The 26,340-nt window shown below is 40.4% G+C and overlaps 1 protein-coding gene across 2 annotated transcripts; it reads right to left on the bottom strand.

The window, feature by feature from the left end:
- Positions 1–1,200: 1,200 nt before the first annotated feature.
- Positions 1,201–25,977, bottom strand: DAB2 (DAB2, clathrin adaptor protein). 2 transcript variants are annotated; one of them, XM_027878686.1, is made up of 15 exons: positions 25,754–25,977; positions 13,826–13,954; positions 12,562–12,701; positions 11,743–11,841; positions 11,297–11,428; positions 9,224–9,307; positions 8,953–8,976; positions 8,655–8,693; positions 8,413–8,475; positions 6,993–7,625; positions 6,015–6,153; positions 4,882–5,438; positions 4,293–4,384; positions 3,428–3,489; positions 1,201–2,678 (listed from the first exon to the last, which is right to left on the bottom strand). In XM_027878686.1, exons 2-15 carry the CDS (start codon positions 13,926–13,928, stop codon positions 2,650–2,652), a joined length of 2,196 nt encoding a protein of 731 aa, XP_027734487.1. In that variant the 5' UTR covers positions 13,929–13,954; positions 25,754–25,977; the 3' UTR covers positions 1,201–2,649. The 2 variants fall into 2 exon arrangements, with proteins under 2 accessions (XP_027734487.1, XP_027734488.1); XM_027878687.1 differs by having other exon boundaries at positions 4,920–5,438; positions 25,754–25,974.
- Positions 25,978–26,340: the final 363 nt, after the last annotated feature.

The following is a 26,340-nucleotide window of genomic DNA, read 5'->3' as shown; positions in this document are numbered from 1 at the left end:
AGGATATTCCAAATTATCATGAGTAGCTAAAAAAAAAAAAAAAAAAGTGTGCTTTTAATATTTCCTGTTCTCTGCATTTTGTGACGGGGAGGAGGAAGTGTGTGAGATAGGGCAGGGCAATTTTTTTCCCTATTCAAACCTTAATTTGGAACAATTTCACTTAAAGGAACTTAAATCTGCTGCGGCTCCAGTCCAGCTTGATGAGCCCAGTTGCACTTAACTCATTTGTTAGGCAAGAATGCAAGACATAGACACTTGTAATGCTGTATTGCTTCATCATACCTGCTTTCACAGTTCTTTAAGGCAGAGATTCAGGGTAAACAGCTACTCAAAGTAAGCTAGCAGACCAGCAAGCATCTTTGGCCAGCTTGTCCTGCTAACAAGTTCTGAGTGATCATCCTGGCAGCCATTTCAGAATTCCAGCGTAGTAGGACTGTAAACTTTTCCTTGACCAGCAAACAGTGATTTAGAACTTTAACTCAACTGCTGGTAAACATGCTCCTTCACACAGACACCAAGACAATCAATAATCTTTTTATTTCTAATGGTACTAAGTTACATGTTGCCTTGCAGTCAAGGAAAAAAATGATAATAATTAAAAGTCTGATTCTGTGCAAAACCTCCTGAGACCTATATTTCAAGCTGGACACCAACTGCTTTGTAGTGAGTTGTTTTCAACCCTTAACCATCAAACAGCATTAAAAATAAGCAAGGTAGTCTAAAATGGAGGCTTCCTAGTAGATTTATCTTTTTATCACCATCTCTATTAAAGGAGTTGTATAAAATTTGAGCATAAGCTACATGTTCTAATTAAAATTTCCCACCATCAGTTTAGTTCTCCTGCAAAGTTGGGTAACACAAGCTGAATTAATGAAACTTCTGAATGCAATACAATTTAAGTATCCAGCTTCCACGGTCCTAAAAAAAGGAGCAAGAAAGCATCTTCAGTAGGTGCCTGCTCAGGCTGAGTAGTTAACGGGACAAGATTCTAGTGACAGTTTACTAAGTCAGTTGGAGATTTCATTTTTTAATGTGGCATGACATTGTCAATCAGGTCCAGTGCAGGAAGTAAGAGAAAGACACTGCCATCAGACAGCTCTCAAACCTGTGAGGAAAAATTCTTAGCAGGTTCTGAACTTCTAGTGTCAAATACACCACAAAACTGATCTACAGAGGACAGAATAAACAGCCACACGTTCGTTTGGTATGAAGAGTTGCTTCTGTTTAATGTCATTAAGTAACATCACTTGAGATACTGCAGTTTATATAACAGTGTAACATCCATAAGTTTCTATATTTCCAGTTTGAGACAAATACTAAATTTGTGCCTTCTTTTTTTTTTTTTTTTTTTTAATTTTTGCATTGCAGAAAGTGCAAGAGAGGTTTATATACAAGAGTAATTTGAGTAAATGGCTGAATTCAGTACTAAGGCTGTATTCAAGTTGACTTTCTTAGCTTTCTTAGCAGTTCAGCAACTGCTTAGGCATTTGATTTAACAATACCACTTCAAGTTTATACTTACTATTAACAGAAAAACCTCCGATACATCAGTTATCACCACTGGCCAAGAATGTAGCTGTTACAGTCAGTTGTAACTAACTGATTTAAAAATCTGTTAGTAAAGAGGTTCTTGAGGAAAGACATGTTTTTCAAGAGTACTAACTCACATTAATGGCAAGAGGTTGTGCATCCATTCTCAAGGAGTCTGGGCATGGAGTGAAGCCATTATTGTCTTTTTGCTTTCTAACATAATGGAAACGTGCTATGCTACGCCATGCGACAACTCAAACTGAGCTACATCAGCAACATTCACTGAGACATAAGCAAGAAGCCTACCTGCTTGTTCCATTTGTCTGCCAAGCCATCCTTAATAGTGAAGTATTCTTAGTAGATTTCCCTCCCTGAAAAATGCCATATTAGCACCAAGACAACTGTTAGTGTCCACAACTACCTCAAAGTTCTGCAAGAAGTTTTTCTGCTTATCTGACTCTACAGTGTAGGCCTTTATACTCAGGGCTTCAGCAGTGCTGTTACAGACCCCGCAGTCCCTTTATTAAACATTTATGGCAGAATGATAATTTTACTTCTAGTGAAATAGACTAGTATTAGACTCTTTTCCTCTACATAGAGTTAAATTTTTGTGGCTAAGAGGCCAAGTAATGTGTCCAGTCACCAATCAGAACTGAGTAGCATCCACTTAACTTTAAAACTGGCTTCTGCTGTGATAATAGGCAAAAGACGCAGCTGTTTAAGGTGTGGAGTTTAGCTACTAATTCAGCATCCTTAGGTGCAGGTAACACCTCTTCCCCAGGTATGTTAAATTCCTACATTTTGGGACAGTAAGTGCTACATAAAAGAAAAATTATCATATTTACAAGACACATGACTTAGTTCTGCTAAGCTCTTCTACAGAAGTTTGCAAAGAACTAAAGTAAAGTTAACATCCACCAATACGAATTTGGGTTTCCAGCGTGAGTCAATATCCCCATTTGCTTCGCCCTGAATTATCATCTTCACAGCATGTTCTTTGAGTGTTCATGCTTCAATCCCCCTGGATATGCTTTAGATTGCAGACATCATGGAACAGCAGCAAGAGTGACAGACAGCAAAGTGAAACATGTAGAAAAATCATGTTGAGAAGAGGTCCAGTTATTCCATTTGTCCTTTTATGGTTACACCTAGTATGATAGAAAGGAATTAGCGTTAGAATGGCTGTAAACTATAACTTTATTCCTTAAACTAGCTTGGAGCCACTGAGAACAAAATTAAAGCAATAAATACCAGCACTTGTCTTGTGTCAAAAGCTAGCCAGGATTTCAGGGGAAGACAGAGTATGGAAGAGGAATAGATTTGCTGGATCAATAGTTCATGTTCTCTAGTCAATGGTATAAAAGTTAGAATTACGTTAGTTTCTAGTAACAAAAGCTCTTATAACAGTTTTTGATTAAAATCAGAGTAAGGCTATAAAGACTTATTCTAATTTTACTCCAATTCACCAGGAGTCCAAAGCTGCAATTATTTAGGTGATTGAACTTCAAAAAGATTTATGGGGCACTGTATGCTAACATGCTCCTACAGATATCTGAAGATATTAAGTCAGCCCCTTTGAGTTCTGCAACACATATTCACTCATTAACTTTCCTCAAGGAAACGAAATCTAGATCTACTGTGGCATTGAGATTTACGTCTGTGGAAGAATAAAGTCTTTATTTCTAAGAAAGCAAAGCCGGCTAGGCTTAGACAGAATGCAGCCGTGTACAAATCTGAGTAGAGGTACTCTAACAGACTTGTTCTTTTAGGGACTGTTTGCCATCCTTCAGAGAGTATTAACGTTAAAGTACTGTAGTTTTTAGTCAGCTCTTTACCAAAGATTTCCTCAGTCAGTTTCAGAGAATGATGTAGGTTGTTTTATCAGTGGAAGACTTACCTGACCTATGCAAATGGGTTGCCAAAATTATCCCCAAAAGGATCAGAAAGTTTCTGAGAATCCTTTTAAAGAAAGAGAAATAAGCTGTTAGTGGATTTCCAGGTTTTACCAGATTACTATGGTTTCTCTGGTAGTTCATGTTACAAACACCTGGAAAGAATACCTCAAAGTCCCCATAAAAACCACATTAATTGTACTGCTTTAAAAAGAGAAGAAGGCTCTAAGCTGTCTTAACAGTTATCCTAGTACAAGATGAAGTATCTTTCAGAACAGCCATGTGTTGTTACTCAACAGTTCTTTAGAGCTGAGACCAGGGATTCATACTGAGATCTCTTTCTGTCAAATGCTAGAAGTCTAAAGTCAGAATTCTGGAATTGGTCCAGAATTTCCACCAGGGGCTTCAATGTCCAAACTGGAATAATGTGGTGAAGCCACTTCCTCACTCAAGGAGTACTGAACATGAAATCTCCCATATGTTCAGCTAGAGAGCTACACAATCCACACTGCTCAATCTACTCTAAAGAGAGGTAAGTATAACCAAAGTGGAATATGTCTGCAGCTACATTTTTTTTATATGCTTTTGGAGAAGCTCCCAATACTGAAGAACTTTCTGCTAGTGCTTGCAGCTTGGGGAACTGGTTAGTGAGCCAAGCCAAATGGAATATTACTTTTTTAGCTTTCTTATAACAAATACACCTTGTTAGATTACATACTAGCCTTAAACATGCAAAATGTTTTTGTTGTACAGCCTCTAAAGCCAGAACTAAGCCAGTGTTCAAACATAGGTACCCCTGTAATTAAAGAGAAAGAAAGCTTTTGGTGGGTTTTGGTGGTGGTGGTAGTGTTTTGGTTTTTTACTACTTACAGATGAGGGACTGAAAAGATCTGTTTTAGCTTGACTTTCAAATAGGTCATCAGCTGGCAGTGCACTTTGTCGAGGAACAGGCTTTGGTGGTTCTAAGAAAGAGAGAGATACCTCTATAACCACTTAACAGCTTTAGCCAGTATTTAGCTCTGCCTGTATAGCAAAAGCAAAACTCGTATAATTTGAAACACAAAAAGCTTACATGGAAATTGCTTTGACTGACCTCACAGTTTTAACTCCTGGTTGTCACTCGCTAAACCTAAGCTAGATGGAAATTCTAATATTGTACAGACTTAAGTGTACCTTATTCTAGTCAAGTAGTTCAGACACTAGGGGACAGTGTTTAGCCAGTACAGTTCTTCAATTTGTTAGGGGAGACAGTCCTTCAACCCTCTGTTTCAGTAACTATTAACTCAAATTTTTAGTTCTGTCAGAAAAGACTGATCAGCTATCCCAGTCCCTGAGCAGTTGCCCAATCAGAGGAAAGGAGAAAAGGAAAAAAAAAAAATCAAAACGTTACCAGGAATTTTAGCAGACAACTCGCTAACTTCCATATCCTTATGATCTGTACTATCTGGGGAATACCTACTTTACAACTAAAGTAATTGCTGAAAGCTCCAGAAGCACCTGAAAGACTTTGCTGCTCTCCTCTCCTTGCTGGTACCGCAGGTGGCTTTGTCAGCTGGAAGTCTTTGAACATTTCCTTGACATCCTTCATCTCTTTATCCCCAAGTGGATCTAGAGCAATGAAAGCATCACTCTCTTTCTTGGATGGCTCCTTCTGTGGTGGAGTTCTGGGTGGTGGCTGAGGTGTTGCTGACAGGGAGGGCAGTACAGGTGGTGACGGAGGAGGTAGTGGTGAAGATGCGAACATGCTGCTCTGGAAGGGATTTGCAGCACTGGATGGCTGTGGCCAAGGACTAGGTGAAATTTGTGTTGGCTGTGGCCAGAGACCAGAAGACTGAGTGGCTGCTGGACCAAAAGATGCAGATTGGTTCCAGCCTGGCACTGCTTGAGTACCGAATGCTAGTGATTGGGTAAATCCTGTAGGCTGAGCACTTATCACAGATCCAGGAAAGACTGATGTAGTTTGAGAGAAGGAATGTGTCTGTGTAGTCCATGGTGATGAAGTTACTGGTAAGCCGCCTGGGGAGAGATTGTTGTTACATAACACTTCAGTCATTTGAAGACCACAAGCAGGAGTGTGTCAATTCTACAGAGCATACCAGCAAAACATTTTCATGTACTGTTTGCAAAAATCTCTTGGTTTACAAATCAACATTCATGCAGTCACGGGGGTAGGAGAAGAGGGTTAATTTTTTTACTTTGCTGCATTTCAATGCTGGAAGAAAAAAACTGAGGCTGACATAAGAGAAGGAGGAGCATAGTACTAGCACAGAAGTGACAGATGCATTTGCCATATAGTTACTTCTGTGTAAATGATTATTAAGACTCTGCAGCAATTTTACCCTGGCCTTACAAGTATTACTTGGCTCACTTGAACCTTGGGTACCTGAAGCAGTAAACTGCTGTCAAAGTTAAAGCAAAACCCCCCGATCCAGTCAAGAATGCAGAATATAGGCCTCTATTCACAGAATTATATAGTTTAGGCCAGATTAAAGGACACAGCACTATACAAGAAATAAAGTAAAAGCTAGAATCCCTGTTTTGATGTTAGCAGATATGTCAGACTGAAGCAAGACTTTCACTTTGTAAACCAACCTAGACCAGCCACTGAATGTGCTGTGAAGAGGTCCAGCGTACTAGTTACAGCAGGTCCTGTTTGAGGCACTGAGCTCAAAGTGAAGGTCTCTGTAGTTGGCAGAAAGAAGTCTGAGCTGAATAAGTCATTCACTGCAGTCTAGAAAAAAAAAAGCTTTTGTGAGATGGCATTGGCAGAACATATGTGGCATGATCAAGGCTCCCTAGCCCAGAGATGCAAGCTTTAATTTCATCTAAAGCAGAATATGGAGCTTTGATGTATCATTTAGACATCAAGTATAAGAGTTTCAAACATCACTATTTTGTTCATGCCTATGGCATTATTTAGGTAAAGTATATAGTAGTCACAAGTCAACAACAGAAGAGTAGGACTTGAAATGACTGAATTATATACTGTCATAATAAGCTCCCCTCTGCACCCCACCCTTTTAAACACTATTGCTCAGTCTCCAGTGACCCCTGCAGTTGTGGCAAGGCCAGCAGCTGAGTTTTGCATCATTTGAGTACAAGACAAACAAAGCTGACCCAGTGCTACCCTGTGTCTAATTGGGCAAGTCACTGAGATTGCCCTCAATAGACAAATAGTGAGAAAGTACATTGATTTTTGTAAGTTGATACTAATATCTCATTGTTACGAAACCACAGGTTAATGGGCATACTGCTATCATAACAGGTTCAGGCATTATATCAAGTGTCAATATGCTTAACAGCATACTTACCAGACCTTTACAGAAGTTTGGCAGCATTAAGGAAGAGAGTATAGAATTTAGTGACCATAGGTACTATGAAGCATTCATGAATATAAGAAGGTACTATGGCTGCAGAGAGGTTTGAGTAAGCATGCCAGGAAGAAGAGAAACAGATGTGTTGTGAAGTTATTTAGCCAGTTACACAGTATGAAGAAAGAAAAGTTTCCTTCACCCAGCTTCTCCAAGTAAAAGCATGCATATCACCATAAATTGCTTTAACATTGTTCACCTTGACAGACCTCCTTCCTCTTCCTGGTTTGGTACTCTGTGGTGGTGGGCTAATTGTTACAGACTCGTGTGTCATGAAATGCATATTGTTTTCAGAATCCAGCTTTACTCCATTCTGCAGAGATAATCCTTTGGAAGGACCGTTCACAAGCCGGTTTGATGGGACTTTTAGGAAGTTGTTCTGTTCTCTCTCTGGTACCCCATTTGGAGCTCTTGCAGCAGGCGACTCATTCTCAAGTGGCCACTGGTTTGTTAGTGCTTCTCGTTTGCCAGTTCTATTAGAAATCTGGTCAAACTGTTTACCAAAGTAGTCAGCATTACCATTTGAAGCACCATTACCCACTGATTTCAAGGGACTCAGATTTTCCTTCTTCTGATCAGATATTAGAGAATCAAATGAAGGCAGTGCAGATTGTTCTGGCTGTGTGAAAGGATCATCACTGAAAGGGTCTGGATTAGGTGTGGGAAAGAAGCTTAGATTGGTAGGGAAAGAACTCTCAGGCAAGAAGGGTGGCTGTGCCTTTGGTTGTGGAAGAGAGGTTGTGATGCCATTCAAGAAGAGATCCTCTTTTGCAAAAGTTTGTTTGGTCTCAATTTCAGAATTAAGGTCCACTAACAGAATCTCTTTAGCTTCCTATTTGTTCAGAGAGAAAAATAAGATTAGTTTTATGTAGGATTTGCTGCACCGTGCAAAAGCTCAAGGAAAATGGCTGCAAAAGACATTCTATCATCCAATACATTATACTAGTAAATATTCAAAGTCACACAGGCAAGCACTGTAGTCAAATCACAACTACTTGCTTTCTGAAACCCAGTACTGAAAGCACCTTTTTACAGATCCCATAGTTAAATATCAGATACTTGTTCTTCAGTCTAATGATTGTAGAGTCATTAAGCACTAATTATACCTAGGCCTTCACTTGAGTCAGGAACCCCCTATTCTCAGTTCTTAGTCTTTATTTTTGAAAAGTTGGGAAATCACATATTCTTACTGTGATTTCAGGTTGCAGTCTCAACTTCAGAAGTTCAACTGGAGAGCTATTTGCCAGTGAAAGATGTTAATTCTCCACCAAGCACACAATAGAAGGGTAAGACTTGGTCTCTATAGCTGGTTTGACAGCACCGATTGTATCATGGCTAATGGTGGCTTACAGTGCCAGATTAAGAGTGATAAGATTTTTGGGCCATACTGTGTTATGACAAGGTTTATGCACACTTTTGTGCAATTAGGCCAAATTTTGAGCTAGAGCTACTAGAATGGCATTAGCTACCATATTTAGTATGTTAGTACTTCTATAGCCCTACCCCACTAGTACACTAATGATCACTAGAGAGGTGTCTCAGTAAAACCATTACTTATTACTAGGACTAAGTTTGCTTTCAAAGCAAAAGCCAAGACAGTAAAGCTAGACTCTACTTACTGTGGGACTGCTCATATCAGGAGGTGTTGACATATCCCCAAACAAGTCCATCTGGTCAACTACCTGAGGCCAGAAATATTGAAAGAATTTGTATCTGTTAGAGCTCTTACAAGAGCAAGCATCAAGCATTATGCAGATTTACTGTAAATGCATATATAAATACTGCATTTCCCACAAAAAAGGAGACAGTCGGTAATGAACTCCTTAAAGGCATCAGCATAAAGTTCTATAATTTAACCTACCAGTTTCATTTTTTCAGCTTGATCAGCTTCACCACCATTCTGTAATAGATGGATATAAGTGTCAGCAATAATTGGAATATCAAAACTAACCTCAAGCAAGGGACTTGCAGGTTTTAAAGAGCATGGAAAGTGGAAGCATGAGGGAGATGACTACTCAGTTCCATACAACCCTTTTAGTCCCATTTCAATGTAATTAGGTCTGATATGCTGTCCATAATACTAGCAGTGTAAAGAAAGTCAAAGCTAGTTGTGGTGCAGCAGGATACCTATCAAGAGAGGCTGAGTTGGAGTGACTTACCTCAGTCTTGCTTGCTTCTTCACTCTAAAGGTAAAAAAAGAAGGCTTTTAGTACCAAGATATCATGTAGAATATCACAAGTCTCTCACTTTGGAGGAAGTTACCAGATCCAGGTAATCAGACTGCTGGTAGAACTACCAACCAGTAACTTCAAGTGTTCCTGGATTTATACAGACCTCAGTGTCAAATCTTACAAGACCTCAAAACTCAGACAAATCTGAAGAAAATTTTATTTCTATTCGGAGTAATGCAGTCGCTATATTTTTCCTCACCTTTTTATTTTCTTCTTCTTCTTTCTTCTTCATATTATATATTAGTTGGAAGAGATCCTTAAGATCAACAACTAGAGGCTCAGCCTGAAAAAAAATGTAGATTTTAGGTCATGTATTACTTTCCCCTGTACTTCTACTGAAGAAATCTCTGCTGTAAGCCAAACTTTCCTAAACGGTGCAAGGGTTGGGTCGAGATAACAGGAAAAGCAAGCGTTTAAAGGCCTTTCTAGTCTTCATACAAGAGATCTTATGCAGAACCTAAGGGAATGGAGTCCAACCATTTTAGAATAGTTGTTAACTCCACAAGAAAAGTGGCTGTATTTGTGCTAAGCTTGCTATGTTTTTGCTAAAAAGGTTGGAGTGCAGTACTTCAGAAGTGCCCAGAAGTGCATGACAAGTCCTAGAAGCATAAAAATTTATCCAAGTCTTCTGGCAGTCTCCTCAGAGGACAAACATTTTACATTTGTGTCTTTTTTAATAAACTCTAATACTGAACCTAGAGAAAGCCTCTATAGATAACACTACGTTTATTTTAAAAGGTATACAAATAGCAAATGAGCAAGGCCAGCACAAGGTAAGATTATTGTCACCTCAAATGTTTAAAGTAGAGACCAGCTTTAAATCATGATGCTTTAAATCATGATGACAGTTAGAAAGCATGGATTTCCCTGCATGTCCATTGACAAGAATGTTGTTGCTGAGAGGGTGGCAGGTTCAGCTGTACTGCTTTGGAACTTATGTTTTAGGCATACAGCAGCTATGTCAATGTCTAGAGTAGGAGCTTCAGGTTTCCCTCTTCAGCCACTACTGTTGGCTCAAGCAGAGAATCCACTGAACAGATCTCACTGTTACATCTGCTCACCATCCTCTTCTAATCAAGGGTTTTAGACATGCAACTGCAAGAAGAGTAATTTTAAAAGTTATCAGCTTTAACAGAGAGTACAGCTGCTGCAGACTTGAGCTGCAGAAGTCCTTACTTCTCAGCTAGAAAAGTTTGTGTTGAAAACAACTAGCAGCAAGTCAAGAGCTGTCTACAGGTGGGCTGAGCTTAGAGGCTGGTAAGCAGCCCCCCATGGTGAAATGAGGGAATAGACTCCAGAGTACATACAAAAGGCTTTTGTACCCAATTGACAATTCCAGTGAAATCAGTACTACACAGAACATTTATAAAGCAGTGAAACAAACTTAGGAGAGGGTCCTCTATAGCTGCTAATGAAATAATAAAATGCTACAACAAGGAGCCCCTCAGTCCCACCTGTAGTGGGTCTGAAGCTGCCAACAGGTTCTCTAGGAGGGCAGGCAGGAACATGTAAAAGTAATTTCTAGCTTTGAAGTCTTGATTGATCATTATAGGGACTGTTATAGAATGACAAGCTAATAAATAATAAATATCTAACTTCAGGTTGTTTATGATGCTACATAATTCTCATGAGTATTTCTAAGTAGCTTATCTCCACTACTGTTTATGTACAGACTCTCCTCTTCTTTCAAGAGAAACCTTGCACACAGGATTTTTGCATAGGAGGAACCTATCACAGAAGGATCAGAATCCCTCACAGAATCAACTCTAGGAGGACAAGGCCTGCCATTCACTGGCCATGGAATCACTGCTGCAACTGAGTAAATGATTTCTCTGCTGCACAAGACAAAGCATCACAAGAGCTAGACCAATGGAATTCTATATTCCTGTTAATTCTAAATGAAGCTCTGGCTATTTTACTCAAGAATTAGCATTCTCGCTGAGAGAAACAAATGATAATGGCTCTGTTAATCTCACTAATGATTGCATTGTGCATGGACAAATTAAGCATTGTTAGTCAGAGTAAGCAAGACTACTTGAGTGTTTTCATTTTGGACTACAAAGAAGCTGTACAAGACAGAAGCCAGTGAGGCCGGTGATGATATAGTCAATTCCTATGGTCCTCCTCTCAAGAAGAAATTTATCCATCTCTGCTGGTATTCCCCAGAGGAATTTTGTAGGATTACCAGCAAAACACCACACCCTTATCACATACTAAGTGTCTGCACAATAGTACTGTTCATAGCAAGTGGAAGAGGGTGTCTGATCCATACCTGTTGTGCTGTTTTTATGGCAAAAAATTGGTGCTGGCCTTCTCCTCCACATATATAACCAAAAGCACGGTTGTCTGTTACATCCCGAGCAATAAAGGAGATTTTGTTTACTGGATGTTCATGCTCTATAACCTAGAATTGGGAAAAAAATAGCTATTGGTTTAAATTGCAGCAGACATAACAGCTGCTATTCTCTGCAGTTAAAGTGATTGAGAGTGTTAAAAAACTTCAGCTCAAGACTCAGATTTACCACCCTTTGACTAAACACAATAGGATGTAGCTGTCTTTCTGGCAGGAGGCTTTAGCATTACAACTCACTTCACTTGCCAATTTTTATATGTGGAAGCGGGGCATAGTGCCACTAAGGAATCTAGTTTGGATTGGTTTAACTTCCAGATGTCTCACTTGCTTTAAGAATCACATTAAGAAAATGTGTTATATCTTACCCCAGTTTTCTCATCTATTATCTTGATACCAGAGAGGGAGATGTTTACCCAGATCTTCTGTTTGTGTTGACCCTGGGAACGGGCTGCCACTGCCATTCCCTAAAGAGAAGGAGCATCAAAATATCGATGAGAATTCTCTAGATAGAGCTTTAACTTGTTCCCTTGTATTCCTCATGGGCCTGTTGCTGTGACTGTATTAGTGCTAATCCAGTTATTCCTATGCAACTGTAGAGTTAGAGCAGCATTCCTCATGCAACATATGCCTGCACAGGTTTGAAGTGATACTCAGAACTAGTCTCCTTTGTAAACCTTTAAGAGCTTTAAAACTTATTTTAGTTCACAAAACTGCTGCAGTGGCAGCATCTTTACCTGCTTTTCTGGCCTGATTTGAAGGTATATGAATGTTCTACACTCCAGAAGTAATAGTTTTTATTGCTGCAGGGCTTAATTCATTTTTTGTTTTCTCTGTATCTCTTGTTGTCACCATTTACACAGAATATCAATTTGTGCTTTGAGGTCAGTGTTAAATTGCAAGCATTCCCCTCCTCCCCATCCAAAACCCAAGCTCACCATTTGCAATCAAATCCATACTACTAGCATTCACACTGGAGGCCTGTAGACCCAAAGGAGCGTTCCCAAGCTATTGGAGAAATATTGTCCTTTGAGACATGGTTTCCAGCCTTAGAAATAACACCCATCTAGGATCGTGCTGTTATTACTATGTTACCATTAAACTGTATTTGAATTTGTGCCAAAGTGACCTTAGCTTTTTGAAAGGTAACCGGAGATGGTTCCTTAGGTGACAGCTCAAGCCCTTACCTTCAGCTTCATCATTGAATCCTGGCTCATTTTGTCTCCTCTTGCCTCTGGGACATCATCAATGCCAATCAGTTTTGCTTTGTATCTTACACCATCACCTTTAAATCTAGCCAAGAGAGATTCATCTGTCTTTTCTGGCCCTGGAGACAGAGAAGAGGTCTAGTGGGTCTGTTTGTTTGTTTTAAAGTTGTATTTTGTCTTTGTTAAGAAAGACATGTCTATGTTGTGGATTGGAGATCTTTAAAAAATATACACCATATAAGTACATATTAAAACATTCTCTTGAGTACAGCTGACTAACAATCCTTACCCCTTTCAGTCCTGTGTGCACTGCAAGATAGTAATTCCATTAAGGTCACAGTGCTCTTGCAGAATATGGCTCAGTTAAAAGAGCCCAGCACTTAATATCTCAGAGCTTCAGAACAACTGCTCGCCACTTAAAAGACTAAAATATTTTGTAGGCAACAGCCAAGTAGGTACAGGTGTTAGGAAAAAACAACAAGAAGAAATGAAGGCCTTCAGGTCTTATCTTCTTGTTCTGGTGTAGGCAGATTTCTCCTTGGTGTGCAAGAATAATCTCCCGGTTTCTACACTAGAACTTTCTATCAGCACCATAATTTCTCTAAAACAGGTCTTGGTACTTCTGTCAATGTAATCACTTGAGATTTTAGCTAATTTGTTATTTCTGCCATTCCTGCGACTAGGAACTGCTTGCTTTTCTTCTCTGTATGCCCAACCTACTTCAGGTATGTACCTAGGTATGTATTTTTATATGAGGTAATTATCTTTACATGATCTAATTTATCAAAAATATTTTATCTGATCTACAATAATTTTCAGGGAATAAGTTTTCTAGCTTCTCTGGACTAGAATCTGTGTCCAGCACAAGCCCCTTTCTCTGGAAGGAGTGGAGGAGTCAAGTTCAGGTTCAGACTGATAACTACCTTGATGGTCCAGAGTCTGGTCACCTCCCCAGGAGGCTTTCATGACTCTAGGCTTTTGCTAACTTCTCAGGCTCAGCAAATGACTCATTTAAGAAATGGAACTGAGAGCTTTAAAACTTAAGGCTAGAAAAAAACCTTTTAAAACTAAAAGCCTACCTTCTGGTTAGGTTTATTATACTAGCTTATTTACTCACTCTTCTAGTCAGCTTGAAACCTCAGAGTGGATTTAGCTATAGTGATAGAGTGATATTGGTTTAGGCATGTGTACAAGATTAAGGACACTAAATAGAGGAGGCTTTCAAGAGGTAAGCATTACTTACCTTTCTTTTTTTCCCTCTTTGAAGATTGTGCTTTAGGTGGAGCCTGTTGTTCAGGCGGGCTGTTGTTGTTGTTGGTGGTAATCGTTTCAGCTTCGGTAGACATGATGGAATGGTGGCCAGTTATGTTTGCTATAGTTTTAAACAAATGCAAATAATTATTAGTAGGTAGACATTATATTTTACTTTGAAGAATAAATATTCTTATTAGACCTGTTAGTCTAGCTTAGTTTGCCTGCTAAGGCCTGAAAACACTATACTGATCATACAGGAAGTCTTGACGTGTCAGGCTGTGGAGACTGTGAAATTATGGCCACTAGGTGATGAACCCTCACCTCGGTACCTAGACAGTGGATCAGCTGACCTACAACAGGCTATACTTGCATCAACCTGTTTAATCTGTCAACCTTTAGATTTTTCACCCTTTAAATCTTTTTATAGAACCTCAGATATTTTGCTCTCTTCTTCTCCAGCACTGCTCTATTCTTCTTCAGCTGCATCTCTGAAGTAGGAGAATTGAGAATGCAAGAAACATTTGCTAGGATCTATTCCAAACACCCATGAAGATGACACCAAAACACTCAAAAGAAGCCAGCACATATTATTAATTTTTCCATAAAAAGAAGAAGTTTGAGGTTATACCACCCAACAGGTAAAACCAAATAATTTCCTTGGGTTGCAGTCAGACTGTTCCAGGAAAAACACAACAAAACTGCAACCCCCCTCGCCCTGTATACTTTTTTTAATAGTAATCATGTAACCTTTAGGTTTAAAAAAAAACATGCAAGAAACTATGGACTTTTAAAACTCCACTCTATGCCATGCAACTCTTTTGCCTCTGAGACACAAATTTAGAAAATAATCTGCAGTCACCATGTTTTGTTCCTACACAGATGAAGCACTGACTCATACTTACCAAACAGATTGGCTTTGACTTACCACCCAGAGTGGCTTTGTAGAGTTATGAAGATCATCTATACCAGCCAGAAAGAACTAGACATTCAGATCTGCTACAAAAACCATTCTATCAATCTTCTGTCCAGGATATTGCAATGGCTTCAGTTAGTCCCTTCAATTTTAGAATAATGAATGAAGTCAAGAAATTTTTTAGGTGGTGAAGTAGTTGGAATACCCTCTAATTCCCCTTATATCCAGCCAAGGGGCTGCAGATCAAACCACCACTTTTGTCCAGCATTTGAGACACACTGTGTTTGCAGATACAAGTGCTTGAGCATTGTATATCCTTTCGCATTAGAAGTTTGTTATTCTCAACAGCCTATTCCTCATTTGCCTTAGTTAGAGTAGATGCTTCATCCATTACTTGAAATTCAGTTTTAGGGTTTTGCTCTCACTCTTGCCTTCTACTCTTCCTCAATTCACTGCTAAGTCAAAAGCTACAGACTGACTCACCCAGCTTGCCACTAAAAGAGTAAGGGATATCAATGCTTAACTGATTCTTAAACTAGGAAGAACACAAATTCTGATATGTTAAAGAGAGAATTTCATTCTGAAAGCCTCCATTTCCCTTTAACCAGGAGAGAGGCCTTGAGGGAAAGAGCTGTTGATAAAAGAAAAATTAGATCTAGCTGCTTAACAGATGGTTTGTGAATTGCAATTAGCATTGCTCAAGTAAATCAAAAGAGATAAAAGCTTTTATATGGCCAAGATCTGTCAGCTATACCTGTTCTTCTCTGTAGGCAACTTATCTGGCCACAGTGAGGGTACATTTGACGCAAGGGAACAAAGGTGTTGCTGTGAAAGTTTCAAGTGGTTCTGAGTAGTAATAGGTGTCAGAGGAAGAGTTTATATAGCAAGCCATGGCTATTTAAGAAATGTTGTCACTGAAAGACTGGCTTGTGTGACCATTCTGACAAAGGATCAAGGGGCTTAATAGATCTGACAGGGATTTTGCAGGATACTTGCAACAGTGCTAAAATGGATTGAGCCTGTTGAAAACTGCATTTTAATCAAGAAAAATCAGGTAAAATGAAGCCTACTCTAAAACTAAACTAGCCTGCCTGATAGTATGGTTTTAGGTGGAGATGGCCCTTAGACACAAGCATAAGGAACCTCTCCCTAGATTTATCTAGTCATTCAGAAACAGAGATAAAGGAAAGAGAGTTAAGGTTGGAGCAGTAGTTAACCACTCACCCCATTTGGAAGATATCTGTTTAGAGAATAGAAGGAAAGGACTCAGAAGAGACAGAGCTAGGACTTGCTGTCAAGAGGGTGAGTTATAGCTTTAGGATATTTTGCTCAGCTCTATGCTGGAAAAGAAGAAACAACAATCTCGAGGCAATGAGTCCTGCCTGCCAGTGATCCTGCTTCTTCAATTTAATTAGTAGAGCTACACCCAGCTCTGGTGTTCTGCAACTACAGTATCTCATGTTGAAGTAAAGGTAAGAGGTATTAACAAGTAAATAACTTAGGAAGCAGCAAATACGCACAACTAAGACCTTGCTTTGGCACCTGTAAGGTGGTAGATATCCACATGGGCAGCTGCCATCTTTAAGCTCTAGGCATCTCTAGTCATCATTGCCATCTGCCTCCTTCCTAGGGAAGCCAGACCACCTATTTAGAACCTCACAGCAAAATACTCAAAGGTGGAAGAAGATGAGCAGGGTTACACCCAAGTCTGGCTGAAACCTTGCAAATACCTCGTCTGACTATGAAGGTCATTTTCAGTGTTAGCAATTCAATTTTAGATTAGTGAGGGCCTTCTGACCAGTTTACAGTCTAAAAATACTCTCATATTTGAGTTCTGGCACAGCTCATCTCCCCTGCTGAGAGTTCACAGTAGATGACAGTTATTTGTTGTACCTCTGGAGAACTCAATGCCTTTGAGAATCATCTCAGGAGCAAGAGAATTAGTAAAACTAAAGAATAGACAAAGGTGACCTTAATATCTATTCATATTTTAAATAACTACTTCTTGACACGTGAGTTAAGTCACAAGACTAGCACAAAACTTCCTCAGGCTTTACTTTAAAGTTTTACTGGATTAGAGAGGGCAACATTACATTGTTTAAGCTAGCAATATTCTAGTCTGCTGACCATAAAGGAATCTCAACCACAACTAATTATGGATTCTGTGCTTCAGACGTAAGATAAAGCTTAGCGAGGTCTGAAGCACACTTCAGTTTGTCTTATCTCAGTGGAAAGTTCTGGTGTACTCTACATGCAAGTAACTAAAATGAAGTTAAAATCTTCTGTTTGTAGATCTTGCTGTTGCTTGGAGACTTCCTTTCAAAGTACTCAGTCTCTTAGTATTTCCTTACTCCAGCTGCAGGTATAAAGCAACAAGATTAGAATTATTCTATTACACTTCAATTTTGAGTTCATCTCAAGAGCCAGCCAGCAAATATGATAGGATTAGAGATGCATGTGCTTTTAAGCAAGGATACAAGGACCATCATGCCTTCAGACATATTGCCACAGTAAAGAACAAGATCATTCCCACAGCAATTATGTCAGCACTGTTGAATTAAAGCAGTTTGAATCTGCTCCACTGCTATCACTACACCTTAATTACTCACCATGCAACTGTATGATCCATCTCAACTGCTATGCTAAATGCACTGTTTAGTCCAAAGACCACAGGTTTACAAATGCTACCACCTTGGGAGAATTGCCCCAAACTCATGGCTGTATCAGTGGGTATATGCCATACACATTTTTCTTACCCACTTTTCAGTTTACTTCATAAAGGGCTTGTTAAGAGACCACTAGTAGAATCTTCCTCCTTTCCTACTGGGACTCCTCTTTGAAGAGTGAGGGGGTCACTCCTTAGGGAAAGACCATGTTAGGCCCTTAACACACAGTCCTTGAAGCATGACTATTACATACTGCCTCAAGCCAGGCTACTCTCAGTTCAAGCACTGCACTTCATTTCCACGTCTACCTTAGGAAAGCCAGTCTTAGGACTTTTTGTATACTATGCTTTTGGTGTCTTCTCTGAACTCTCCATAAGGAAAGCTGTCAGTAATGATAAGTCATCCTTGAAATACCTGTTTCTTAGCAAGACTTGGAAGAACATGCCGTACAATTTTGTTGAGCAACATTTAGTTTCCCTTAGCGATACTTTTACAGATATCCTCTATTTGAGTAAGGGGTGGCAACACAGTAGATACCCTTAATGATGACTTTTTTGTCCTGTGCACAAGGGAATTGAGAATCTTAATTATGGCTGTAGTCTGTCATGGGATTAAGGACTGAACAGTAACCTCACCAGACAGGCTTTTTTCCCCTCAGCAGACAAAAATAAATGTCTCGATGTTGAGAGATTATCTGAGAAGAGGTTAGGGACACCCAAAAAGTCAGAGGTAGATAAGCTAAACATCTGCTCAGAAGTGTAATACTTTGTCCTTTTCACAGCTTGTGCTCCTTCTTTGTTCCTACAAGTACATGATTCAGCTTAAAGAGTTATTGCATGTAAATATTAACCTCAAATCAGAATCTGCAAGGCCAGGAGAGGACAAGAGAAGCTTTTACTGGCAAGTGCAATATAGCCTGTTAGGATGAAGAAGTAACAGGAAGCACAGCAGTAGTTCAAGTGCTTAACATGTTTGAGGCAGGTTCTTCCCTCCTCCATGCACTCTTTGAGGGTTAGTCAAGTTCTTCTTGTTATGAGGTTGTATCAGGACCTGCACAAGGTATTCTTGGAAATATCTCTAGCCAACAAGTAAACCCGTTTTCAGTAAATGGTAAACCCATTTCAGTAACCTTGTTTGCAGAAGGCTGGTAGAAAAGTTTTCCACTTGAGCAAATCCAAAACTTTAGTTTTCAGGCTAAGAGAACAAACTAAATGCTATAGAACAGTACATAAAATGACTAGCAAGAGTCAAAGATGTAAAGATAATTTACTAATAATGGACCATTTTGACTGGCAGAGTTCTACCCATGTTAGAAGTATAATAGTGAATTTATGTAGAGTCCCAGAATGAGAGATTGACATTTGCATTCAGCAACTTCCCAAGTATTATATTTTCTGCCTAGTTCCTGCTGTAATGATAGTACCCCAACGAGCCTTGAGAGCCACTAGGCATGCATTATTAAATCAAAAACATTCACGTGCTAATCCGACTTTTGCCTTCTAAACGGGGTCATTTGTCCTGAGGAGTCAAAATATTGTCTTAAATGTTTTGTTTCATTACGAGAACACCCATTCCTCTAGTATCTGACAGTGTCTAAAGAATTCAGGTTAAATAAACGTTCTGTAATGTGACAAGAAACTCCAGTGATTTCTATGGAAAATTCCAGATGCTTGTTCTGATGCAAGCACTACCACTACTTTGTTTCCTCTACTACAACAACCAAATTTTTCTCTTAGGAACCAGTATATCCAGCAACTAATACACAGGAGATGTATGTAGGCTTATCTACAGGTAGGTTATACCTGACATTTTCACACTTATACATGACAACTAACTTCTTGAAGGCAGGTGGTAGAAGAAAGTTCACAGACAGCTTGGGAACTGTTCCCCTCCTTTTTTTTTTTCCATGTCTGGAATGCAAGAGCAGCATTACTTGCCAGAAAGGTGACTGAATACAGGCTCTTACACTGCAAAAGGCTCACCCAAGGTCCTATGATTAGTCTGGTAAGAGAGACAATGAAAAGTATATTGAACTACACTGCCTGGCAAGTAAAGTTATCTGCCATTATCACAATTCAGTAAGGTCTAGATTAGCAATGTACCCATCACTCAGATCAAAAAGCCTGTTTAACTGTCTTGTTTAGGCTACAGATAGGTAGAAACATGATTTATGGCTGAGATTATTTGCTTGATATCAGTTAAGCCAGGCACTCACCTGCTGGACAAGTATAGTAGAATAACAGGATTTTACGTTAGGGAACATCTTTTGTGCAACTTGTTTTAAGCCCTGTCTTCTTACCTAAAAGAGTGGATTGATATTTTGCTGAGGTATAAAGGCAGACTTCTGCCAAGGATTTCCTCTGTCAACAGGAATACCTGTTTGGAATAAGCTACAACAGTACTTACATATTGCAGGATACAGAACATAGTCCAGCTGTCTCCATCATATACACCCAGTAATGAGAAACAGGGAAGGGTGACATTCATCCCCTTGGTAAGACAGAAGTATGGTATAGGACACATTAGGGAATACCTCTTTCGTTCTGCTCCCTTCCCTATTACCAAGTGCAAAGTTGATAAAGACCTTAGTACTCTAATTGGCCATGTCAGCTACAGATGTTGGCATGTACCATTGCTGGTGCAGGATCATGTCTGTGAAGCTACACAGACATTTTACCATTCATCAAGCTTGCCAACTGCTATTTCATGAGCTGAACAGAACAGTCTGTTCTCATCACATCAGTGCTTAGGTCTATTCTGAGCTCTTAGGTTCTTAGCAAGAACACAGAAATTTAAACTTAGTTCCCGAAAGTGTCTTCACACTTGAATCACAGCCAAGAGAATATCACTAAATTAGCAGCTGGAACTAAACAGGTTGCTCAGTTCAAGTGGTGCAATTGGACTGGTACTTTCTGTCATTCTACTATGCTTTTAAGCACATGATTTCTGATAAGATAGTCAATTACTTCTCAACCCAGTTAGCACAATAGCTCTATTTTGGATTTTAATTCCACTTGTCATGGGAATAAATACAGTTGTTGCAGGAATATTAAAACAGGGGGCTCAGGAGAAATAGGGACCAGTTTAAATGTGCTGTAGTTGATGAAAAATTTAGAAAAATATAAATTAGCACGTGAAAAGCATTTAATGAGCTAGTGCTACCTAGTTCCCTGAAGATTTGATGTCAAGATGAAGGAAACTAGCACTGTCATAATCTGTTTGAGTTATTTTTCAGCCAGAAAGTTCAGTGTCCAAAGGTAGTGTCTAGTTGTCTAGCTAGACCATCTCCAATTATGAGTTGTTCCAGGAATAAGGCAGCATCTTGCAATGAGTCTGGACACCAACCTTTCCAATCTCTGTTCACTATCTAGCATTCCAACCTATTCATTTTTTGGATTAAGAACCCCCTTCACTTTTAGTATGAGCAATAACAGCATCTTAACTCCAGATTCTCCCTTTTAAAAGAAATCAATAGGTATCCCAGTATGCCTTTTCTTGATAGAGAGCTATCAATTTGGTAACACAGACTTATTATTAAGTTATATACTGGTATTATTCACAAGAATTTTCTTCCTGTAAGTCTTCCAGAAAGGCAGAATGTTTTGCAATACGCTAAGGGGCCACTCTTCTATACTACTCTCTCCAATTCTTTGTTCTGAAGCCTCACAGATCAGTGGCACCTGAGCCAGAGCTCAGCAGTCTGTTCTAGCCATGGCTAAGGAAAGCATCACCTGACTACTCACAGACTGAGGAATCTCAAGCCATGTGGCTGCAGTGCCTACAGCTCAGTCTTCTACCAATACCCCTTGTTGAGACTCACTGGAGATACCAAACAACCGGGAAGCAAAGAAGTTGTTATTCAAGGCACCTAGTGTTTACTCAGATGCAACTGAGTTTGAACTGGACAACAAATCAAACACTTCATTTCCAACTATACTCCTAAGGCCCTCCTGCCTGGAAGGCCTGTTTCTGATCTTCTTTCTAGTTAGCATAGTAAAGGACTCTTGCCAACAACCATGCTTTTCACTCCTCCTTCTCAGAGCAGGAACTTGACACATATTGAAGCTGTTATCATGGGTTATTTCAGCTGCATGCTGTTAACTGTCCACTGCTGGCACAGTTATCCCCCTTCACAGTTTGGGTGTGTGCAAGCTGTACTGAGAGAGATTGCGTATGTTCTGCATAGTTTACACTGAACTGTGTTTTCTTACCTGTTCAAAAATGTTTCTGTATGAGAAACAGGGTTTTCCTGTATTATTCTTGTATTCATGCAACCTAAAACCAGGTAGTCATGGCCACACTGTCGAGTACTGCAGTTTGTTTACCCAGCCTGATTCTCCCATAAGAAGCCCATCATTAAGCATTCTTTTCAGCAGTATTTGAAGAACACTCCACCTAGCCCTCAGACAGTGCACCTCTCATTACATAAATTGTTGGAGCTGTGACTGTCACAGAAGTCACTCCATTCTGCCTCTTGTAAGAGATGCAAATTATGTTCATTATGCATTATGAGAAGACTGATGAATTCCACTTGCACCTAATGAGGCTAGGCTCTTCTACAGCAGTTTCAATCCTGTTAGGTATTATGAAGCATACTGATTAGTATAAGGGTTACTCTTGCCTTCAAGATTAGTCATTACAAAGGCCTCCAGTTCTCCTTCAGATATGCAGCAAGAGTAACTGAATGAGACTCCAATCTAAAAGGGTAGTACAGAAAGATCTATGTCAGACATTAGAAAGGATTAAACAGGATTTTCAGAGCTCCACTGCAGCTTCTTCAGCAGATGTCCTCCTAAAAAGCTAGTTCTGCAGTAAGTTTCCCTATTGGTAATTGTGGTTACAATATATATTAGAAGAATTGTGGTACAATATATATTAGAAGAAGTAGTTCATTAGAAGAAATGACATTACTGTTCCTAAATCCAGACTATAAAGTAATCCTGACCAGGCTCTCTCTAATTTCACATCTCTATGATGATCTTGAAAGCCTATTAGAGGAATGCCCCATCCATGAGATGTGCGGAAGGACAAGTGTCAGATCTAGAGTTTACCTTCCATTAACCAGGTTAGATGTTGTTTGCAGACAGATCTATAACTTAAGCTACTAGAAAACTAGTCCTAGAGTGACCTTTGTGCCTTCCCTCAAAGCACAAACAATAGTGTTCTGAGAAAGCACAGAAGAGATCTATAAGGTAGAAACACAGTTTGCAATACTAACACTACATCCTTAGTGCTCCCAACTACTCTCGTCCCTTCCCAGGAAGAAAGTCTCACCCATAGGCATACTTGCTCTGTTGAAGAGATAATCCTCATCAACTATTTCACCTCTCATTTTATTGCTTCAGGATGCAATATGAACCGACAGAGCAGCAGGAAATTCAACTTCAAGGCCAATAATCTGTCCTTAACTGGCCCTGTAATATCTGAACTTTGAGATTTAAGGGGACATGCACCAGCTATGAAGCTGTATTTAAAAACTTTCTGAACCAATTAAGAATTCCTACAGATATTTGGGATTAAAGATCTACAAGTTGTTTCAGCTGAGACGCTTCATCCTCAAGCACTACAGAGCATATGCAAGCCCCAGTATTTCAGGTGAGGGAGACTAGTATGGTCTATGTCCCCATCAATCAGGGCTGAGAAGCATTAGTTGGGAGAAGATGCTTTGTTCAGCACTCAGCTGCCCAGCTTGTATAAACAAGGCAATCCTGTTGAAACTGGTACCTCTTGTTTATTGACTAGACCTTCCACTGTGCTTCATCCAGCTTCTTTATAGCCCTGAGACCCTTGAACCCAAATGCTTAAAATCAGGTTTCTAAAGTCAGTTTGTCTTGTCACTTACGATACTTAGATACCTTATCCTGTTTGATCTTTCTAACACAACCCCAAGTTGTACTTCTGTGGAGTCCATGCTGAGGCTGAGGAGTAGTAGCTTATGCTTGGTTGTGTTGCACAGCAGCTCACTAAGACCCCGTTAGCACCACCCCCTCATGCCCCTCCACCCTCACCCACCCTCCTGTGGCAGCATCATGATTTTGCTAAAAATCCAACATGCAAGATCTAAGATTTTTCTCAAAAATCTTTGCAGATTACAGGTTACATCCATGCTATCTCTTCATCATTTATTTTGTCAGAATCCATCCAGTCAGCATGATTTGCACCATCAGCACTGTTTCTAGAACAAGCTGGCTTTCTCTGGATGTGGAATTTATTGCCTCATTGTACAAGCGAATTCATCCTTCTGTAGTGCTCACATACTGCTAGCCTTGCTGAATGAAGTCCACAAGCATTCCCAAGGACTGGGTTAACCCAAGCAGGTCCCATAAATGTCCTAGCAGAATAAAGTTTACCAGGAAAGGAAAGCATCAATGGGAGAGAAAAATCTGTATGTTTGGCAACAATACTAAGTGATCACATTATATTATGCACTTTCATTACTTCATATCTTGAGGTATGGTTTTTATTCTGAACATCTTTTAATTCTTTAAGCATCAGACCTTGAGTTACCCTTACTTGACACTAAATGCATCTGTTTGCTTTCCTGCAGAGACAAAAATCTGCCCTTTGCATTTATTATGCTTAGAGTGTTTCTTTTCACATCTTTTTGTGAAATAAAGGCCATAAGTAAAAATTGTAAGAAGCATATCCACAGCAGCTACTGATCTGCAGTGTGCAATAACAGGGTTATGCAGGTACTTTGACAAGTAATACTCTACTCAGTGAGAACAAGTGGATTGTGTACTGCAGTTGTATAGAAATTCTTAGCAACATAGCAAAGGGCAACATAGCAAAAGACAGTCATCTCTACCTTCACAAAAAGAAACTGATGCCAGATTTTTTGGCATTTGGCCCATCCTTCCAACCAATATTTCTGAGCACAGCCTCTGGTGCTCAGCCAGTAGCTTTGTTTAATGTAAGAGCACAAGAGATGAGAAGTACCACAAGTCACAGGACTATCATTAGCATTATAACTGCAGAGCAGGTCATTACCAGACACAATGGCATATTTTCAATTTAACATTGCCTGGAAAGACTTCACAGCCAACCAGAATACACAGCTTCATAATTCTTTTTCTGTAATTGAATCTGCATCTCTATTTTGTCAATTTACACAGGTGTTGCCATCCCCAAGCATAATTATGACCTTTCTTTAGCATACAGTGGGTAAATCTAAGCCTGTATGCTCTCTGATTTGGTTCATTTTGGGCAGCCTTTTAGAAGACTTCTGAAGCAAAAATATAGCCTTTTAAGGCAAACTAGCTTAATTAAGAGAATATTTAAACAATTTCCCATTTACCAGAAAAAAAACTCAAAATAAAGTGATCAAGTTAATCCTGCCTTTCCAATGGATTTGCATGCTTTCCTACTTCGTGTTCAGGTAATCAGACTCACCTTTTCTGAGGGATAAAAACTCTGCTACTGAGAAACCCAGCTGAAGAAGATGAGCTGTATTGGAAACACCTGCATTAATCTTAGGACCAAGTGCGCAGACAATACCCCGATTTAAGTGCCACCATATGATTAACTTCATGACACACCACCTGAAAAGTCAGTTTCTCAGTCCAGGTAGAAGATTCGTTCTAGATAATCCTCGGCACCTGTAGCTATACCCATTTACCACAAGGCAGAGTAGCATCCTGAGATTCGTCGGCAGACAGAGGGTGCGCAGCAAAGATACTACATCCAAAACCAAAACAAAACCTTACCCTGGCTTCACAGCACTCTGTGCTAACCTGTGCTACTAGAGAGATTCTTCCATAAAACGTGATTATGTGAAATGTAGTGTTTATACATTTAATTTTTACTATATTTAATGATTTGAACCCTCCTCCTTCTCCACAAACAAAACTGAAACCGCACGTTTATTTTGCTTTGCGCTCCTGCTTCCCCCCGGCCGCCAGTCCCGCCGGAGCTGGGGGCAGGATGCGGGCGGCTTCCACCCCGCCTCGGCCGGGACAAGTTCCTCCGCAGCCCGGGACCTTCCGTGGGGCCGAGACCGGGAGAGCCCCACCGCTCCCGCCTCTCCGGCAGCGGAGACCTCCCGGCGCCTCTTCTTGCTGGAGATGTGGGATGCGGGCAGAGAGCGGGGATGAGCCGAGCCCCGGCCCGGCCGCACACAGCCCCTCCGGCACCCCACTCGTGTTAGCGCCCACCCCACAGGGGTTTCATCCCCGCCCCACCACAGGCACCAGCTGTCACGTTCTCCCGGGAAAAGCTGTATCCCCCCTCTTCCCCCGATGACAGCTCCTTCACTCTCTCATCACCCACCCCCACTCCCCCCTCCCCGCTGCCTCCACCGGCTGTGCGAGAGCCGAGCCCTGCTCGCAAAGCTTCTTACGGGTTAGATCCGTGCCTCTCCGAGCATGATCCAGTGACCGTAGCTGGTAGTCTGACTGGGACCGCGGGCCCGGTTAAATATTCTGTTGCACTATCGTCTGCAGATTAGTTAGCCACTCACAGCGAGCGATATGGTTTTAATCAGATGCTGGCAGCTGAGGACTACCCAGGAATGCGCTATGATGTTTTTGCTGCTTGGTCTTGGCTACTCCCCCTCAACGTGTCGGTTCTCACAACATTAACCCCTTGCGAGCTGCTGGCTCCGGACCCTGCTGCGGGGGTGGGAGGCAGCTGGGCCCGCACAGCCCCCGCACGGAGGGGCCGGAGCCCCAGGGAGGATACACAGGGAGGGAAGTGGGATGCGGTGGGAAACCGGTGGACTCTGCACAGTCAGGAAATCGTGTGGCACCCACAGTTTGCAGGGCACAGGTACTTATCCTTCTCAGGCAGCAGTGGGCCCAGCACACTTTTGTTGAAAACGGGTCTCCTTCATGAACGTGGGTGCGGTGATGGTGTTAAAAATTCCAAGCCCAAACCAACAGTGCTTTTTTTTTTTTTTTCTCTGAAACCACCAAAACAAAAATACCA

This window comes from Empidonax traillii, unplaced genomic scaffold, assembly GCF_003031625.1.
Source record: "Empidonax traillii isolate 1590-97213 ecotype Southwest subspecies unplaced genomic scaffold, ASM303162v1 scaffold44:size1908036, whole genome shotgun sequence".
Taxonomy (NCBI): domain Eukaryota; kingdom Metazoa; phylum Chordata; class Aves; order Passeriformes; family Tyrannidae; genus Empidonax; species Empidonax traillii.
Note: the sequence above shows the minus strand (reverse complement) of the source record. Positions and strands in the feature narration are given on the sequence as shown.

What these genes read in the sequence shown, in the direction of transcription:
- DAB2 (XM_027878686.1), bottom strand. Translation starts at nt 13,928, where the DNA reads ATGTCTACCGAAGCTGAAACGATTACCACCAACAACAACAACAGCCCG. An exon ending in AAGAAGAAGAAAATAAAAAG is followed by an intron (nt 8,977 to 9,223) that starts GTGAGGAAAAAT and finishes TTTTACCTTTAG; the next exon opens with AGTGAAGAAGCAAGCAAGAC. An exon ending in AAGCTGAAAAAATGAAACTG is followed by an intron (nt 8,476 to 8,654) that starts GTAGGTTAAATT and finishes TTCTGGCCTCAG; the next exon opens with GTAGTTGACCAGATGGACTT.